Here is a 19,557-nt window from a genome sequence, read left to right as displayed (position 1 = left end):
TTTACACCGCTCCTCGTGTGGCATAAGTAATAAGACGAAGTTATTCTTCGGGTCGGTGCGATTACAGTGATACCAGATCTAGATCGGGTTTTATGATCGTCTACTATCACACTCTAAAAAACGCTTTTTCCTGGGGAAAAAAAAAAAGTTTTTGCATCACCGTATTTTGAGACGTATCATTTTTTCATATTTCTGCTGACAGTCATGTGACTGCTTCTTTTTTGTGGGACGAGTTGACGTTTTTATTGGTACCATTTTTGGGCACATGACATTTTTTGATCACTTCCTATTCCGATTTTTAGGAGGCAGAATAAACAAAAACCAGCAATAAGGCAGCTTTGTTCTTCGAGTCAGTACGATTACAGCGATACCTCATTTATATCGTTTTCTATATGTTTTGCCACTTTTACACAATACTATATTATAGAAAAAATAATTGTTTTTGCATCGCTTTATTCTGACTGAAAGCTATAACATTTTTAGTTCTCCTCTGATGTAGCTGTATGGTGGTTAGTTTTTTTGTGGGACAAGATGACGTTTTCAGCTTCACCATTTTTATTCACGTTTGACACTTGATTGCGTTTTATTCCACTTTTTTTTGGCAATATGATGAAAAGGCATAGTTTTTTTGCAACGTCTTTTATTTATTTTTATTTTTTTTACGGTGTTCACTGAAGGGGTTAACTAGTGTGACAGTTTTATAGATAGTGTCGTTCCGAACGCAGCAATACAAAATGTGTACTTTCATTTATTCAACTTTTTTTTTCACATAAATATACATATTTAATGGTAAAATATATATTTTTTATTTATTTTGTGATTATTTATTTTTTATATTTTAACTTTTGTTTTTCTTTTTTCTCAGTCCCTCTATGGGACTTTTAACTTTTATTAGAATGATCACTGGTATAATGCATTGCAATGCATTACACCTGTCAGTGTTAGGCCGGTTTCGCACGGCCGGATATTTCCGGTACCGGAAAAAAACGTACCAGAGATATCCGTGTCCATGTGCACCTGAGTGGCACATGTGTGCCGCATCAGGAGCACATGTACCGGCGTTTGGGAATCAGCTGTACAGTTAGCGCTGCTTCCAAGCACCAGGTGCTGAACACTGTCCTCGCCATAGTTCCCTGCCGGCGCTGCGATCAGCACCAGCAGGGGATAATGATGAGAGTTGTAGTCTGCTCCCGGTGTCTCCACCTGTAAAAATAAGAATAAAATAAAAAAATTCATATACTCATCTGTCCTAAGTGTCCCCTGCTGTAATCCATTCGACCGCTCAGCAGAGGAGCCGGGGAGAATGACTCCTGCAGCGAGCGGCCCCAGAGCTGCGCTGAGCTCATTAAGTGACAGGACACCACTTGCTGAGCGCAGCTCTAGGGCCGCTCGCTGCAGGAGTCATTCTCCCCGACTCCTTGGCATGATCGGTCACATGGATTACAGCAGGGGACACTTAGGACAGGTGAGTATATGGATTTTATTCTTATTTTTACAGGTGGAGACGCCAGGAGCAGACTACTATTCTCATCATTATCCCCTGCTGGTGCTGATAGCGGCGGACTATGATGAGGGCAGCATTCAGCACTCGGCGCTTGGGAACAGCGCTAACTGTACCACTAATTCCCAAGCACCGGTACGTGTCACACAGATGGCATCCGTGTGCGGTTCGTGTTTACACGGACCCATTGACTTGAATGGGTCCGTGTGGTCCATGCTACCGGCCAAAAACAGACGTCTCCGTGTGGATCACCCGGTCCATGGAAACACACTGACATGTGCGCAGACCCATTTATTTAAATGGGTCTACGTGTGTCAGTGTCTCTGGTCCCTGTGGAAACTGTCACCACACGTACCGGACACACTAACGTGTGAAAGAGCCCTTACTCTGACAGAATGCCTTTTAGACTAAGCCAGGATCATGGTCTAACAGGCCACCGGAGCTGGCAGACCCGGAGTTAGTCATGTGACCTTCGGTTGCCATGACTAACATTGGCAGCCCGCAATTACGTCATGGGGTTGCCGATTGGTTTACGGAGGGAGCCCCCTCCCTCTCTTAGCTTTCTAAATGCTGCGATCGCTATTGTTTGCGACATTTAGGGGGTTAAATAGCCGGAGAGGTTTGGGCACCAGTTGTCACAGCTAGGGATATAGTTCCTTTGCCCACATGATGGCCAGGTACGTCAAAGGTCGTCAAGGAGATAAAAACTGTGTGCAGGTGTACCTAGAAGAATTCATTCTTTGATGCTGTTTTGAAAGCAAAGGGTAATCAACCCAAATGTTCATTTAGCTTTAGCTTTATCTTTTGTTCATGCATTTTGCTGATTGATAAATAATTTACACTTCTATTTTTGAAAGCATTCTTAGTTTGCAGCATTTTTTTTTTTCCATACCTGACAAAAACTTTTGCACAGTAATGTATCCAAAAATGCGATTCACCCGCCCCCCCTCCTAGTTATAAAGAGAAACAAAAAAAACATATGTTGGGTATCGCCTTGTTTGTAAAAGTCTGATCAAAATATAAAATCAACCTGTAGGTAAACAATGGAACTAGAAAAAAAAAATCAAAAAGGCCAGATAAGTGTTTTTCCAGTTGTTGCAATTCTACACAAAACAAAGCAATAAGAAGCGATTAATACGCTGTTTCTACCCCAAAATAATATTAATAAAATTGTCAGCTCACCATTCCATGTAGGTATAGGTCTCAGAAAATGGAACACAAGTGCTTTTTTTTCTGGATTATAACCCTGTTAATAAACAAAAAATAACCCTTCAAGCACCATTGTGTTTTTTTTTTTTTATTCAGCGCTGGAGTGGTGCTTTAAATGTATGCCCACAGCCCCCCCCCCGGTCATATACTCGCCCTCCAGCTTCTGCCCCAGTTTTCAGCACTGCTCTAGTCCCACGGCGCCATCTTGTGAGTGCAGCTTCTGACAGCTGGAAGTCAGAAGCTTCAATCACAATCACTCAATGCAAATCTATTAAAGCCAGAGCGAGGCTCTCACAGACTTGTACTGAAAAGTGACCTCTGACGCGCTCCAGCAGTTCACTTTTAACAGGAGACAGTCCGGAGTGGTGGGGAAACCGATGAAGGCAGCGGCGGAAGGCGAGTGTCAGACAGGGGGCAGGGGACTTACATTTAAAGCGCCACTCCAATGATGCAATAAAAAAACAAACGCTGGAGTGGTGCTTTAAGTTTGATTGATTTTTGAAAAACCTTTGACAAGTCATTTTTAGAATATAAAAAACGATTGCGGAATTGCATTTTTTTCCCCCTTTTTGCAGTTTTAACGCACTTAGACTTTTTTTTTCATGTTTTCCAGTAGATTGAAAGGCACCATTCATTTTACCACTCAAAACTACAACTCATCCTGAAAAAAAAGAGCTCATATCAATCGAAAGAAAAAAAAAAAAAAGTTGTGGCTCTTGGAAGAAAGGGAAAAAAACGAAAGCTCAAAAATAGGGGGTTAACAAAAGCTAATTTCAGAGAAGCCTTTAGTTGCTAAAAGTTTACTTTGACTTTCTTTGTGGACAGACCACGCTCACACGTTCAGTATTTGGTCAGTATTTTCCATCAGTATGTGTAAGCCAAAACCAGGAGTGGAACAATCAGAGGAAAAGTATAATAGAAACATGTCCCCACTTCTGTATTTATCACCCACTCCTGGTTTTGGCTTACAAATACTGAGGTAAAATACTGACCAAATACTGATAGTGTGAACGTGGTCTTATACACCTTGCTATAGGTTTTGTAACCTTTTCCAGCCTGATGAGCCTCAGTAATCCTTCTGTGTCTTTCAGAAATCTCCTTGGTTTCCGCCATGATACACTTCCACAAATGTGTTGTGAAGACCAGACTTTGATTTATACCTGTTCTTTAACCCCTTAACAACCACCCATTTGCCTTTTCACGGGGACAGTTAAGGGTACTTATTCCTCAGCGGCGCTGAGAAATAACAGTGGAGTGCCCCCCAACTTCGGAAAATCTCCAGGGTCTCAGCTGAGACCCTGGAGAACATGATCAGGGCTGGTTTTTACGGTCACCTGTCATGTGATCACCGTTATTCACTGAATAACAGCAGTCACATAAAAAAAAATACAAGTCCGATTTAAAATTAATTTATCTTTCCTTTGATATGATCTAGCATATCAGAGAAGAGAGAAATGGGGTCCCCCACTGTACCTTAGGTACCGGATCCATGATCTTCCGGCCCTCCTCCTTTTTCTGCTGAAATAAAATGGCGGGCGCTTGCACCTCCCTGCACCCAGCAACAGCAGGGATTTTTCTCATTGGCTGATGGCTTTTGATTACTGTGATAGGGTCAGCGCGGGAATCAGGATGTGACCAGCGATAAGATCGCTACCGCCGGTCACAGCGCTGTGGGATGATGCTGACAGGTGTCAGCATGATCCCCACAGCTGTGACAGTGACCCCCAGTACAAAGCTTACCGTGGGTGACAGGCGCCGGCTGATGGGACTACTAGCCCCATCATCTGGCGCCTCCTGTCACTGTACACAAGCGCCGCTGATGGGAGAAGTAATCTCTCATCAGCAAACTTGCGCAGTGAAAGTAAAAAAAAAAAAGTTAAAATAAGTAAATATTTAAGCAAAAATAATAAACACCTCATACTCACCACTTACCTGCACCTTGACCCCGATGTTCTCATCCCCTGTAAACAATTAAAAAAAACAAAAACATATTCTCACCTTTCAGCTAATCCCCGAAGCCAATACAGGTAAAATAATAAAGCAACCTCATCCTTACTTGTCTGCCGTAGGCCATATAGCGAGGGTCCCACGATGATCTCACTGATTGCACAGCCTCATCCGGAGATGTGACCATCATATCCGGCAGCCGGCGATACACTGACAGGAGCGCTGTGGCTCCCGCATTGTATCGCGAGAAGCTGCCGGCTGAGGTCACCAGAGTTCAAACAGCTGAAGATCAGCTGAGAGCTCCGGGACCCAACTTACGGCATTAGTGCTGTGTGGGAATTTTTCCACACAGCACTAATGCCGTAAGTGAGGTCCTGGAGCTCTCAGCTGATCTTCAGCTGTTTGAACTCCAGTGACTTCAGCCCTAGCAGCAAAACACTATACACTGACACTATACACTGACTGAGTGATTACACTCCTGTCAGTGTACAGTGCTGTCTTCTACAGCAGTGACATCAGTCATTGATGTGGCTGCTGTAGAAGTGACCCGGATCACCGTGGGACACTCAGATTACGTCATGACGGCGGACAGGTGAGGGATATGGTTGTTTTTTTTTATTTATTTATTTATTTTTTTACAGTTGACGAGGGATTCAGGGATTAGGAGAATAATAAATACATTCTTAAAACTGTGTGGAATTTTATTTAAATAAAAAACTTTGTTCTGGCCGTGTCTTTATTGAAAAAAATGTTGTAAACCTTACTACTGGGTTAGTAATGGAGGCGTCTTATAGACGCCCTTCATTACTGACCTGGGCTTCATGTATGCCGCCAATACAAGGCTGACGTGAACCCCAACCCTATTACCCCACGCTCCACTGCTACATGGCAGTGGGAAGAGCAAGGCTAAGCGCCAGAATTGGCACATCTTATGGATGTGCTGTTTCTGGGTCCGCTGAGGACTGATATTATTAGCCTCGGAGGGGGCCAGGATCCATGGCCCCTTCCCTGGCTATTAATATCAGCCAACAGCTGTCTGTTTAGCTTTTGCTGGTTAGATTTTATAAGGGGACCCTATGTCAATTTCTTTTCTGGGGTTCCCCTGTAATTTAGCCAGTAAAGGCTAAGCAAACAGCTGTGAGCTGTTATTTCTGGCTAATGGCCCACTCCTCGGCTACTAATATCCGCACCCAGCGGTCTGCTTTCCCTCTGCTGGTTACGAAAATGATGCGGGAGCCCACGCCATTTTTTTTTTTACATTTTGGGCGTAGCAGCGCTTTGGATGCATATTTTTACTGCGTCCAAAACGTTGCATTCTATTGAACGCAGGTAAATCCGCATGTGTTCACTGAGCCGCGGGAGCCCACGCCATTTATTTATTTAATTCTTCATTTTATTTCATTTGTAAGAAATCCCATGCTCACTGTGCTTGTTTTTGATGCTGTGTAAACTCACTCGCAGCATGTCAATTTTTGTAGCGGAGACACAACTCTCCGCTGCAGATTTTGACCGATTGAAATGTTATTACATGTTGTGGATCCGCATGTACTGACAAAACAAGTGCGGCATTAGAACGCAGCGTTTTGGATGCAGATAAAATACTCATCCCTGGTCCGACGGTAATCCAAGGGTAAAGGTATGTGCACACGATCCGGACAAGCAGCGCTTTGGATGCAGTATACTTTAGGCCAGTTTCACACGTCTGCATATCTCCGGTACCGGAGATATCCGTGTCCCGTGTGTCCAAGTGTCACACGTGTGGTAACCGTGTGCCGCATCAGGATCACACGGGCAGCGTCTGTGAATCAGCTCTGCAGTTAACGCTGTTCCGAAGCGCCGGGTGCTGAACGCTGCCCTCATGGTTCCTGCCGGCACTGTGATCAGCACCAGCAGGGACAGTGATGAGGGTAGTGGTAGTCTGCTCCCGCAGTGTCCACACCTGTAAAAATAAGAATAAAATAAAAAAAATCCACATACTTACCTCTCCTAGGTGTCCCCCATTGTAATCTATGTGACCGCTGCTGCCGAGGAGCCGGGGAGATTGAGCCGCTCCGGAGCTGCAGCTCAGGAGCGGTGTCCTGTCACTCATTCTCCCCAGCTCCTCGGCAGCAGCGGTTGCATAGATTACAGCTGGGGACACCTAGGAGAGGTGAGTACATGGATTTTATTATTTTATTCTTACTTTTACAGGTGGACACTGCGGGAGCAGACTACCACTACCCTCATCACTGTCCCTGCTGGTGTTGATCACAGCGCCGGGATGGTATCATGATGAGGGCTGCACCCGGTGCTTGGAGACAGCACTAACTGTAGCGCTGATTCCCAGGCGCCGGTACATGTCACACGGATGTCATCTGTGTGGTACGTTTTGCGGACCTTGTATCCGCAAAATAACGGACTTTGCTCTGTGTGGAGCACACGGACACACGGTTCGTGAAAACAGAGATGTGCACAGACGCATTCATTTGAATGGGTCTGCGTGTGTCAGTGTCTCTGGTACATGTGGAAACTGTCACCACTCGTACCGGAGACACTGACGTGTGAAAGAGCCCTTATGCTGTGTCCAACATCGTGCATTCTATTGAACGCAGGTGAATCCGCATGTGTTCATTGAACCATGCGGATTCACCGCATTCAATACATTCTACTGATCAGATTTCTCTTGCGGAAACTAGCAACTCCGCAAGAGAAATTGACATGGTGCGGTTTTGAAAGATGCGCCGCATGTCTGTGGGTGATCCGCAGCCACAGATGAATGCATAGTGGACATGGGATTTCTAAAAATCCCATCCACTATGCTGTAACATCTGGCGCTGCAGGTTTGACGTTGCATAAGCACGCAGCATTAAACCCGCAGTGGCTCATGATCGTGTGCACATACTCTTAAAGCGATGTCCCATGTTTCTTATTTCAAACATCTTTATTTAGCTCCAAAAACCATTCATTGCTGTACAAAAACGCATCAAAAACTCTGCAGCAAAGTGTATGAGAAATGAGAAGTGTCATTCACACGTTGAGTATTTTTTGACTTATGACCGATTTAGTGCAGTTTTTTGCCTGCGTTTTTTCAGTGCATTCAATGGGTGAAAAACGCTGGCAAAAGGCACCAAAAGCCAAAATAGAAAATAATCTCAGCATGTCAACTCTTGTATGCACTGAAAAAACGCATCAAAATCGCAACGGAAAATCGCGGCGAAAATGCGGGTAATAAAACGCATCAATATCGCGGCAAAAAAAACGCAATGTGTGAACATAGCCCTATTCTGCAAAAAAACATGCAAAGCACAAAATCCTGATTAAAAAAACAAGATGTGTGCATGAGATTTCTGGAATTCCTGTTACTGTAAAACACAGCATAAAAAAATTGCTGAAAAAACGCAATGTGGGAACATGTCACTTCTTCCAGCGTTTTTCATCCATTGGAAATAATGGGTGGTGAAAAAAAGCACCAAAAGCGCAGTTGTCAGTTTTTCAGCGTTTTTTGTGCCAAAACCTGATGAGATTATTTTTCACTGAACTTTAAGTACATGCATAAAGAGACAAAAGGACAGTGAAAAAAACGCTGAAAATGCACCAAAAAAGCAAGAAAAATCCTGAAAAAAACTTACTGGCAAGATATCAGGATTTTCTGCAGCAAAAACGCATTGCTGCGTTTTAGGTTATGTGCGCACGATCAGGAATTGCTTGCAGAAATTTCTGCAGCGTTTCTGCACCTCTTGGCATCAAAAACGCTGTGGAAATTCTGTGTGCTTTTGATGCGTTTTTTTGCATTTACATGCGTTTTATGTGCTTTTTTGCCTATGGATTTGCCATGCTTTTTTTCCAATGCATTGTGTAGGAAAAACGCAGGCAAATCCGCACAAAGAATGGACATGCTGCTTATTTTTCCGCACATGAAATCCTGTCAGGAAAATTCCTGATCATGTGCACAGATCTTCGAAAATCCCATAGAAAATGCTGGGATAAGGTTTTCAATGCGTTTTTGGGGCCAAATCTGCACAGATTTGCCGCAGCAAAAACACACTGTGTGCACATACCCTTACAGTGCCTGCGAAGTCTGGGATTCCAGAAATCTCATGCACACATCTTGGATTTTTTTTTTATCATGAGTTTGTGCTTTGCATGTTTTTTTTGCAAAATAGGGCTATGTTCACACATTGCGTTTTTGCCGCGATTTTACCTCTATTTTGATGCGTTTTATGGCCTGCGATTTTGTCAATTTCTCTTGCGGAGTCGCTAGTTTCCACAAGAGAAATCTGATCAGTACAATGTACTGAATGCGGTGAATCCACAATGGTTCAATGAACACATGCGGATTTATCTGCGTTAAATAGAATGCAGCGCTTTGGACGCTGCATAAAGTATGCTGCTTCCAAAACGCTTCTTGTCCTGATCGTGTGCACATACCCTAACCCTTGGATTACCGTTGGACCAGAGGTGAGTATTTTTGCTGTTTCCAAAACGCTGCATTCTAATACCGCACTTGTTTTGTCAGTACATGCGGATCCAACACATGTAATGACATTTCAATTGGTCAAAATCTACAGCGGAGACTCGCGTCTCCGCTACGGAAATGTACATGCTGTGGGTGAGTTTATGCAGCGTTAAACACAAGCACAGTGGGCATGGGATTTCTTATAAATGAAATAAAATGAAAAATTAAATAAGTAAATGGCGTGGGCTCCCGCGTCATTTTCATTATCAGCAGAAGGAAAGCCAATCGCTGGAGGCTATTAGTAGTCGGAGAGGGGGCCATTAGCCAAAAATGTTCCCTGGCTAATAATAACAGCTCACAGCTGTTTGCTTAGCCTTTACTGGCTAGATTACAGGGGGACCCCAGAAAAAAATTGACATAGGGTCCCCCTATACAATCTAACCAGCAAAGGCTAAACAGACAGCTGTGGGCTGATATTAATAGCTAGGGAAGGGGCCATGGATCCTGGCCCCCTCCGAGGTTAATAATATCAGCTCTCAGCGGCCCCAGAAATGGCGTATCCATAAGATACGCCAATTCTGGCGCTTAGCCTCCACTCTTCCCACTGCCGTGTAGCGGTGGCGAGTGGGGTAATAGGGTTGGGGTTTACGTCAGCCTTGTATTGGCGGCTGACATGAAGCCCAGGTTAGTAATGGAGGACGTCTATAAGACGCCCTCCATTACTAACCCCCGTAGTAAGGTTTACGACTTTTTTTCAATAAAGACACGGTCCGAATAAAGTTTTTTATTTAAATAAAATTCCACACAGTTTTAAGAATGTATTTATTATTCTCCTAATCTTCCAATCCCTTGTCTCCTGTAAGAAAAGCAAAACTAAAAAACCACCATATGCCTCACCTGTCCACCGTCATGACGTAATCAGAGTGTCGCACGGCAATTCGGGTCACTTCTACAGCAGCCATATCAATCACTGATGTCACTGCTGTAGAAGATAGCACTGTACATTGACAGAAGTGTAATCACTCCTGTCAGTGTACATTGCTGCACTGCAGGAGTGAAGTCACTGGAGTTCAAACAGCTGAAGATCAGCTGAGAGCTCCAGGACCTCACTTACGGCATTAGTTCTGCGTGGGAAAATTCCCACACACCACTAATGCCGTAAGTCGGGTCCCGAAGCTCTCAGCTGATCTTCAGCTGTTTGAACTCTGGTGACCTCAGCCGGCAACTTCTTGTGATACAATGCGGGAGCCACAGCGTGTCGCCGGCTGCCAGATAGGACGGTCACATCTCCGGATGTGGCTGTGCAATCACGGAGATCATCGTGGGACCCTCGCTATATGGACTGCGGCGGAAGATGAGGATGAGGTTGCTTTTATTTTTTTACCTGTATTGCAGGTGACCATGGCTTCGGGGATTAGCTGTAAGGCGAGTATATGTTTTTTTTGTTTCTTTTTTTACAGGGGACGAGAACATCGGGGTCAAGGTGCAGGTAAGTGGTAGGGTGAGTATGATGTGCTTTATTATTTTTATTTAAATATTTATTTATTTAAATTTTTTTTTTTTTTTTTACTTTCACTGCGCAAGTGCGCTGATGAGTGAGTACTTCTCCCATCAGCAGCGCTTGTGTACCTGTGACAGGAGGCGCCGGATGATGGGGCTACTGGTCCCATCAGCCGGCGCCTGTCACCCGAGGTAAGTTTTTTTACTGCGGGTCACTGTGACAGCTGTGGGAATCATGCTGCCACCTGTCAGCATTATCCCGCAGCGCTGTGACCGGCGGTCGCGATCTTACCGCCGGTCACAGTCCGTGATTCCCGCACTGTCATGTATTTGACAGCGTGGGAAACCAGGGATGTTCGGGTTCGGGAGCCCGAACATGAACATTTTTTTTGATGATCGGGATTATTCGCTGAACCCGAACATCAAAACATTCAGTCACCACTCACACCTGATTATCCGCCCATTGAATAAAAACACCAGACTTTAATGTCATCTGCTAATCCTAAGGCCAGGGACAGGCGAGCATATGAAAAAATGTCCGAATTTCATATTATCATTAATGTGTCTATTTTTTACTTCCATGTGCAATACGTTTTCATACAGCAACATTCAAAAATGATCAAATACAATTTCCTTGAATAATAATGGAAATGTACTCTTGAAAATTGAATACCACACGGATGTTCTGCGTGGGATCCAATGTTTTTTTACTTAACCAAAGGCCTTGATCCATCGTGATGGTCTTGATGAGGGGGCGTGCTGGAGTCAGACTCTCTGGATTCGTTAGGAGGCACAGGCCTTTTACTGTATCAGGAGTGCCTCAAAAGTAGTGTGCGCCTCGCCACAAATCGTATTTGCTGTGTAAAGAACGCTGCTGCTTTTCATGAATATGATGAATGGGTTCGCCATGCTCCTCTACCTCTCACTTTTTAAGAGCTGGACGAAAATGGTATAACACAAAAAGACGCAAAATTTTAGCTCAGTCTAAAGTTGGGCGATTTATTTATTTTTTCCACAATGACACTCTGCTGTGAGAAAAAAATCTGTCATCTGAGCAGCCCTATTGAGTTACATTGGTCAGTGTGCTGTCCGTTTCACTATGACAGCAAGCATTTGTATTACACGCTCGTCTGAACGAGCCCTTAGGCTACGTTCCCACGTTGAGTATTTAGTGGCTTCTTGGTGTTGCAGATTTTCTGCAGCATTTCTGCACCCATTAGCTAAATTAGGTCACTTGCCTTTTTTACATGTGATTTTTCAGCTGCGTTTTTTGTTCTCACTTTGGTATTATATGTTTTAAATAAAACTACTTTGTTTTGGAAACTTTCTTTAGCTGTGAGAACTTTATTGTGATTGTCGTCCGAGTTTCATTAGAATGTGGTCTGATTTTCATAATTTTTTTCTTATATGTGAATAAAAAGAAAAGTCTCCACCTTCTCCTCTCTTAACAGTCAGTGATAAAAAAAAGACCGCACACGGATGGTCCACCAGACTACAATCCATGTGCAGTCCTTCATTGTAATGTATAGGAGAAGCTTTGTAATTTTTTTTATCCATGCGTAAAAATCTTATATAAAATATTGGTGGTAAAAACACACACTGGCCAAACACTGATTAAAATTGGATCCAAAACACTGATGACACACCGACCATTTCTTTGCTTACATGAACAAACATGGACGTCTAAATGAGGCCTTTAGTCTGTACATGCTCTTTTTTTTAAAGGGAGAGCTCATCACCAAAGCAGCCAAAAGGGCATAGCTCTCAGCTAGCCCCATCTGGCCGATTTAGCACCCAGACCCCTACCAGCTAAACCTCTGAGATTTTATAGATTTCTTAAATTGTCATGATACTTCAGAGGGAATCTGTCATGTGAAAAAAAAAACGTTATTAACCTGCAAGTATGGGGTTAATCTGCAGGTTAGCCAGCTCTACAGTACATCAGTATAGAGCTGGCTGTCAGTGCTGAGGCGTGGTTACAGTCGCCGCTCACTATGCATTGAGCGTGACTAAAGCCGCACCACCATGACTGAAAGTCGCAGGCTGCTGATGGGAATAAAGTTAATTTCCTCCCGGCAATCCAGGAACTCAATGCGGCAGCTGCATGGCTTCTGTACTTTACGTTCACACATTGCATTTTTTTCTGCAGGCTAAACCTGCTCTCTTGGCAGTAAATAAGCTGCTTACATAAAGCAGGTTTTGCTGCATTTTTTGCTGCATTTTTCAGGATCCCAAAATTCAGCTTTGCTTCCACCACAGAAGCATGAACAATACAAGGTGTTAAGGTCACCTATGCAAGACATATGTAAAACCATTTTGGAAAACAGGGCAATTTGATACAATTATTTAGTGGAAAAAGATTTTTATGTCTGAAAAAATAATGACTATTCTCAACAAAAAAGTTAACATGAATTAATGAAAAAATACACAATTACAAATGTAACAGTGGGGGGAGGTGAGTTGGTCACACGTAGTTTACCTATGACATTGGCAGAGCATTGAGATTGTAGGACCAACTTGAGTTGGTCAGATATTGTTCAATTTCACACCTTGGTCGGCCAATGTTTACTTTGCACATATCACTAATTTAATTAAATTGTACTAATCCTAACTGCCATTCTCAGGTGAGTACACCAAGACATTATGGTTTAGACTTGGGAAAATCACAAAAATAAAGGAGTTTCACATACTACTGTACATGCTTTTTTTTCACTAAATACGCAGCAAAACCTGATAACTGTGTTTTTTGCTGCGTTTTTGCACTACCCATTGCTTTGTATGCGTAAAAAACGCTGAAAGAAGGGACATGCTGTATTTTGCCAAATCAGTCTGGAATAAAACCCAATGTGTGTGCATGAGATTTCTGAAAGCTCATAGCCTTTGCTGGTACTGTAATACACAGCTTAAAATTTGCATTAAAAAGCTGGAAAAAACGCAACGTGTGAACATAGGCTAAACACATATTAGTAAATTGTCCATAAAAAAAGCAAAAGATTTCCTAAAGCTTAAAGAGTAAGCACTGTTTTAATTTTTATTCATAAATCAATAGGACACATGAAAATAAGCAGCTATGTAATATATCTTATCAGAGAGATCTACTTCTTTCTCCTCCAGGAATGATCATTTATTTTTTTTCAATTCTCAATTCACAGGTAAAATGTGTATTTAGTGAGGACAGATTATTACATTACTGAGCTAGGAGATGACAGTTGGTGCTTATTTATAAGACTTTTCTTTTAATACTTTAGTGGGTAAAAAAAAAATCTGAACTTTGGAAAAGAAAATGTAGTTTGTTTCCATTTTCTGAGACCTGTAAGGCCACGTTCACATGTTCAGTATTTTACCTCAGTATTTGTAAGCCCAAACCAGGAATGGGTGACAAATACAGAAGTGGTGACGTGTTTCTATTATACTTTTCCTCTGATTGTTCCTCTCCTGGTTTTGGCTTACAAATACTGATGTAAAATATCGACCAACTACTGACCGTGTGAATGTGGCCTTAGGCTGTGTGCCCATGATGCGTTTTTTAAGTGTTTCCGCAGCGGCAATTCCGCTGCAGAAATGCTTAAAAAACGCATGGTAGAAGGCCTGCCATGTTCCCCAATGATAATCCACATGTGCTGTGCACATGCTGCGGAAATTTCCGCTGCGGATTATCATTGCGGAAAAAAACGCAGCACTACCAATTATTTTGCAGAAGCGCGGCATTTTCGCCGCCATTGACTTTCATTGGAACACATGGACTCCGCATCACTGCATCTGTAGATGTGGAATCCAAGCGTTTCAATGTGCAGATGGTACCTGGGTTTGGAGAAGAAGAGACTCTCCTCTGGACCCGGGTACCATAGAACTAGTAAAAAAAAGAATAAAATAAACATTATACTTGCCTTCTGATGGCCCCCGGTGTGCTGGTCTTCGCTTGCCGGCAGATCGCGGTGGACTGAAGGACCTGCGCTGACGTAATTTAGTCATGTGACGGCAGGTCCTTCAGTGTACCGCAAGCTGCCGGCAAGCCAGGACGGAGCAAATAAAGACTCCGGGGGCCATCAGAAGGTAAGTATAGATTTATTTTTTACCATTCTTTAAGGTCACACTATATAAATCCATGCTGTTTGCATGGATTTATATAGTGTGACAAAGTTGACAAGCACTTTCCAAGTAATGCTAAAGTCGCTTGGAAAGTGCTTGACAACCCGCATGCGGAAATGCATGTGAAGAACGCTTCACATCCGCATGTCCCTGGCAGGAAAAACACATGTACAATCCGCATGTACAATCCTCATGCGTTTTTTTCTGCCAGGGAGATGCAGAAATGCTCAGGAAAAAATCCGGAGCATTTCTGCATCGTGGGCACATAGCCTTATTCTTATTTTCTGCTGGCCTGTAGAGCTTGTTCTGGGGCGCAGACAGCAGTGTGATGCCACACGACCTTTCCATCACTTATTAGCCTTTCTTGGGAGGAGGTTGGATACTGAAAAGCAGCTATTCTGGCTTTTTGATTTTTCCCCATCTGGCGATCATTCACCTTATCAGATAATATTATGTTACATTTTGTTATTTTTTTCATGTTGCTATTTGTATGTGGGAGGGAGGTTTTAATTACCCCCTTCCCCCAGCACATCTGTACCCCGCTCTGGGGCTGATGGCCATCAGAAGTGATGGACACAATTCGTGTTGCTTTCAAGCTTGACTGCAGCGTTTAAGAGGTTAAACAGCTGCGCTCAGCACTAGGTGTGATGGCAGGAGCGACTCTCCGGTGCTGGCTGTGCCGCACTGCTGGCACTCTGCTGTGTTCCGCTCCATACAGGCTGAAGCCCTCTCTGCAGGGCAGGAGCCGATGGCTGGGACTTATGGGACCCCAGATGGCCCACCCCCCTCAGGCTTACAGCTGCTCTGTGAACGTCAGCCCACACCGGGCTTGTTTGTAGCTCGTAACCATGGAGACACATACACGTGCATAGGAGCTGTAGCAATTCCCTATTTTTCTTGTTGGCTTGGTTCCTAGACGGGGAGGAAATTTCTGAAGTGCAGGAGTATAGTAGTGGGCATTATAGACCTCACTCTGGACCGAGAAGCACAGACATGAGTGGGTGTCTGGGCGCCCTCCACGGGAGGAGAACACACGTGTGTGCGGGCCGTGCACTTCCTGTGATGTGTGAGGCGGAAGGATCGGCCGCAGCACACAGTGGTGGGGGCAGCGCTCGTCTTCCTGTAGCTGCGGAAGGATCCTGCGTGGCTCCGCCCCCCGCACACACGCACTGTACCCCGCTTCCTCCTCTGTGCTGCTGCTGTGACTCAATGTGAAGCTCAAGCTCCGGGATAAACATGGCGACGTCGCTGCATGAAGGACCGACCAACCAGCTGGATCTGCTCATCAGAGCCGGTGAGGGGCATGCATGCGTTGCAGGGGAGGGATGCCCGGACCGCGGGCAGCGCCAGTGAGCACGCACCGCCTGCCCCGGCCCAGTGTGCTGGGCACTGGCTGAGATGGAAGGGGGTGGGATGCAGCTGCGCACGTTGCAGGCAGTGAGTGATGGAGGACGGGTAGGAAGTGATCACCTTGGCCGGGCGCAGGGATGAGGCCGGGGCTGCACACCAGGAAGTGTGTGATACCACGCTGCCTGCTGGCGGCGCTGCGCTCCCGGCCGCCTCCCGTACACTACACATGGCACCTAGCGGTCCGGCGCCGAGTGCAGCGCTGCCGTGTGCTGTGCGGCCCGTGTGTCCGTCCCCGGTGCTGTCTGCGGCTCCTGCGGGCGGCCAGCCATCGGGGTGCGCGGCTTCTCGCCAGGAGCGCGGGATTGCTGTGTTTGCATTTTTTATTTTTTTATATAACCTTAAAAATACCCGTTCATAGCGGAAGCGCAGAGATCAAACGGGCAGAGGGTCGGGTGATGGACAGCGCACGCAGCCAATCCGCGCCCGGGGATGGTTCGAAATCTGAGCGCTAACCAGTGAGGAGGCGGCGGAGAGGATGGGCCGCGGGCCAATGGGCGCCCAGGACGGCTTTGATTGGCAGCGGAGTGTGAGCTCACAATGCGGATGGAATTGGAGGGAAGAGAAGCGATGTAAACACGGAAGTGCGGGGCGGGGCGTCAGCTCCTGGGCACGGGGCGCGCACACGGGAGGCCGGCCGTGCGGGACCCCCACCACATGCCGGGCCCGGCCCCTACATAGGGAGCCATGGGCCTGCAGGCTGTGTGTGAGGGAGTTGTCTTCTATGCAGTTGTTTTATTATTAGTGTCGCTGCTCTTACACCCAATGGTGTGGTCACCTGCTGCTCTCCATCACCCCATACAGAAAGCCTGTCAGCTGTGCAGTGTGAGCCAGTATTATGGGCCACTTGAGGGTGTAAGGGGGCTGGCTGGCTCATGTAAGCTGCTAAACCACTGCCCTTCTGTCCCAGCACAGATGGCCTGCTGACAGAGCTCCGGTGTGTAGCACTGGCCTCAGTGCTGTCTACCAGGTCTATCCACAGTATTGCTACCACGGAGACCCCATCTCATCCCAAGTATGGGGGTCTGCAGGCCTCTATCATGTGCCCTGCCGCTCCATTTATGATCTATGGGGCTGTACTTGGATTTACCTACTGCAGTCCCATAGACCATAAATGGACTCGCCTTGCGCTCATTCTGACGGGACGCTGCAGAGCCCCATTTCTGTTGCTTTCGGACTCCCTGTGAATGATCAGCAAGTTGTCAATTATCTTGAGGACAGAGTACAACCTTCTGACCTGATCCAAAACTTTTACATAAACGTGCCTGGATATCGGCAGATTAGGGGACCTTTGCTAATAGACCTGCACTAGTAAGCAGGGCTGTGGGGTCAGTAAGCAAAACCTCCCGACTCCACAGCCCAGCCTCACTACCGAGCATGTATATAAAGTGCAGCACAGATTCATCTCGCCTAAAAGCCGAGATCTTTAGATCAGAACAGACATTTATAGAACATGTAATAACTTTCCCAAATTCCTATGAAAATATTTACAGCACATCCTGCATTGTACTACTGTACCCAATTTATTACAAGTCAGAGTCGGTCTATTTTATACCGACTCTGACCACCAAAATTGACACCAACTCCACAGACCTGCTAGGAAGGCTAAGTGCACACTGTTCAGGGGTTTGATGGCTTGATCTGATTGTGAAAACTGACTCAGGCGTTTGTGCGCCATTGCAGCAATGCCTGTCTCGTGTTGGGGGGACAAGAATATAGTTTGACTATGTTCTTGGGACCCTCTGGGGAAAAAAGACACTGCTGTAAAAGAGCACACAGTCTCTCTGATCTCATCTCTGTAACAATGGCTTCATCAGGGGCACAGCAGAAGCCTTAAACCATTGAGCGCGGTATCAGCTTAGCAAATGATGTTAATAGCAAAAATGGCACCATTTGTGAACAATCATTTTGCAACTGGACACGTGCTATAAACGTGTAACTCTAAAAATTGTTTTTCCCATTTTGAGTGTATTGGAAAGACTGGTTTCTCATCTTTCCTTCCAGCTTTTGTCATTGTGAAACATCCATCAAGATAAGCAGGATGGTAAACAGTTCCTTTCATTACTGATGCAGAGTTGTAGCTGAAGGCCACATTATTTTTGCATTTGCCATTTAGGAATGTTACACTGAATCCAAACAGACTGGACCATAGCCCGGGGTTACACAGAGCTGATGGCCACGCTTTCCCTTTATATTAGTAGTGTGATACATGGCTATAACTGCTGTCTGTGGGGCATTGAAATACAGGCTTTATAGTAAGAGTAGGATTTCTTTCATGTAAATCGGTAGTAATATAGCAGCTGTTGTCTCTATTTTGGTTACTGATGCTCTGTGAACATATTCAGTATTTTGTGTAATTGAGTTTCAGTAAAATACAGTACAATTATTATTCACATTGCAATCTATGGAGGCTAAAGTTGGCCATTTCCCCTGCACGGTTGTGTTTTTCATAGCAGCGCGGACGCTACAGGCGTGTACAAACTGCACTAAGGCCCCCTGTTCCCACAACTTCCTTGAATTTACTGAGCAGCACCTTGTTCTGTATGAATCGGGTCCTTAGTGTATTTGAGGCTGAGATATTTACTTTGAGTCCATATGCAAATGAGGGTGCTTGTGCGCACCCATAGTGTCCAAGGCTCAGTGCATTTGTACCCAACCCACCCCCTTTTGCACTTTTAGCACTTCCCAGATCGTGATTGACATCACTTCACCAGAGCGATCCCTGTCTGAGCTCAATCTGCTTGCTTGTGTACTGACATTGCCAGAGCTCGGGCTTTCACACTGTGGTTTCGACCTGCTCTGACCCCTGAATCTTGACACTGGCCGACACTCGCTACATGGATTCACCTGGAAGTGTAACAAGCGACTTCAGAGCGGGTGGAGAATATCTCTTACATGGCTCCTGAGGTCATCCATCAACATGCCGGGATGCAGATGAGCTGGTTTTCAGGCAACGCTCACTCTGGGGAAATCAGGGGGATGCAAAATGTAGCGGGTGTAGCTGTTCACTGAGGCCATGCCAAGGGGGCGTCAAAATCTCATGCATCTGGATTAAAAAGTGGATTTTTCAGCCACGAATACACTAACATGTATACTGTTGATTTTTCTAAAGGTTACGTTGCCCATATACTGTAAATGTTTAAGTTGTTTGTTTTGGAGTGACAGTCTCCTGGCTTCTATGGCACTGTCAAACCCCATTATGGGATGCAGTAAATGTTATGTTTTTTCTATACTGCATTTACAGTCTTGGGTTTCTAGAAACATAAGTGCCTTTATCTGGGAAGTTGTCCTATTTTTGCATTTGCTTTTCCTCTGACCATGTTCCAAATTTAGGTGTCTGATTATAGGAGATTTTGTAGCATTTCCGTTTTAAAGTGGGTCTATCACCAGACCTCACACTATAAAATGTATGCATTATTAAATAGCTCTTAGACATGAAGAGGCAGATGTACTCACTTCGAAAAATCCA

At 45.0% G+C, this 19,557-nt stretch overlaps 1 protein-coding gene across 4 annotated transcripts in view; it reads left to right on the top strand.

Annotated features, from left to right (window-relative positions):
• Positions 1–19,557, top strand: part of ELF2 (E74 like ETS transcription factor 2) — a 105,600-nt gene that overhangs the window by 71,323 nt on the left and 14,720 nt on the right. Inside the window, exon 1 of one of the 4 annotated variants that reach the window (XM_073641775.1) lies at positions 15,799–15,975. The exons of 2 other annotated variants lie outside the window; for them this stretch is intronic. In XM_073641775.1, the coding sequence (XP_073497876.1) occupies positions 15,918–15,975 (58 nt within the window). In that variant the 5' untranslated portion in view covers positions 15,799–15,917. Of the gene's footprint in view, positions 1–15,798; positions 15,976–16,114; positions 16,137–19,557 lie in introns of those variants that run through there. One more of the 4 variants, XM_073641783.1, reaches the window with a different exon arrangement.

This window comes from Phyllobates terribilis, unplaced genomic scaffold (genome assembly GCF_046119375.1).
Source record: "Phyllobates terribilis strain yellow unplaced genomic scaffold, ASM4611937v1 Scaffold_1__5_contigs__length_1240528914, whole genome shotgun sequence".
Classification (NCBI taxonomy): Eukaryota; Metazoa; Chordata; class Amphibia; order Anura; family Dendrobatidae; genus Phyllobates; species Phyllobates terribilis.
Note: the sequence above shows the minus strand (reverse complement) of the source record. Positions and strands in the feature narration are given on the sequence as shown.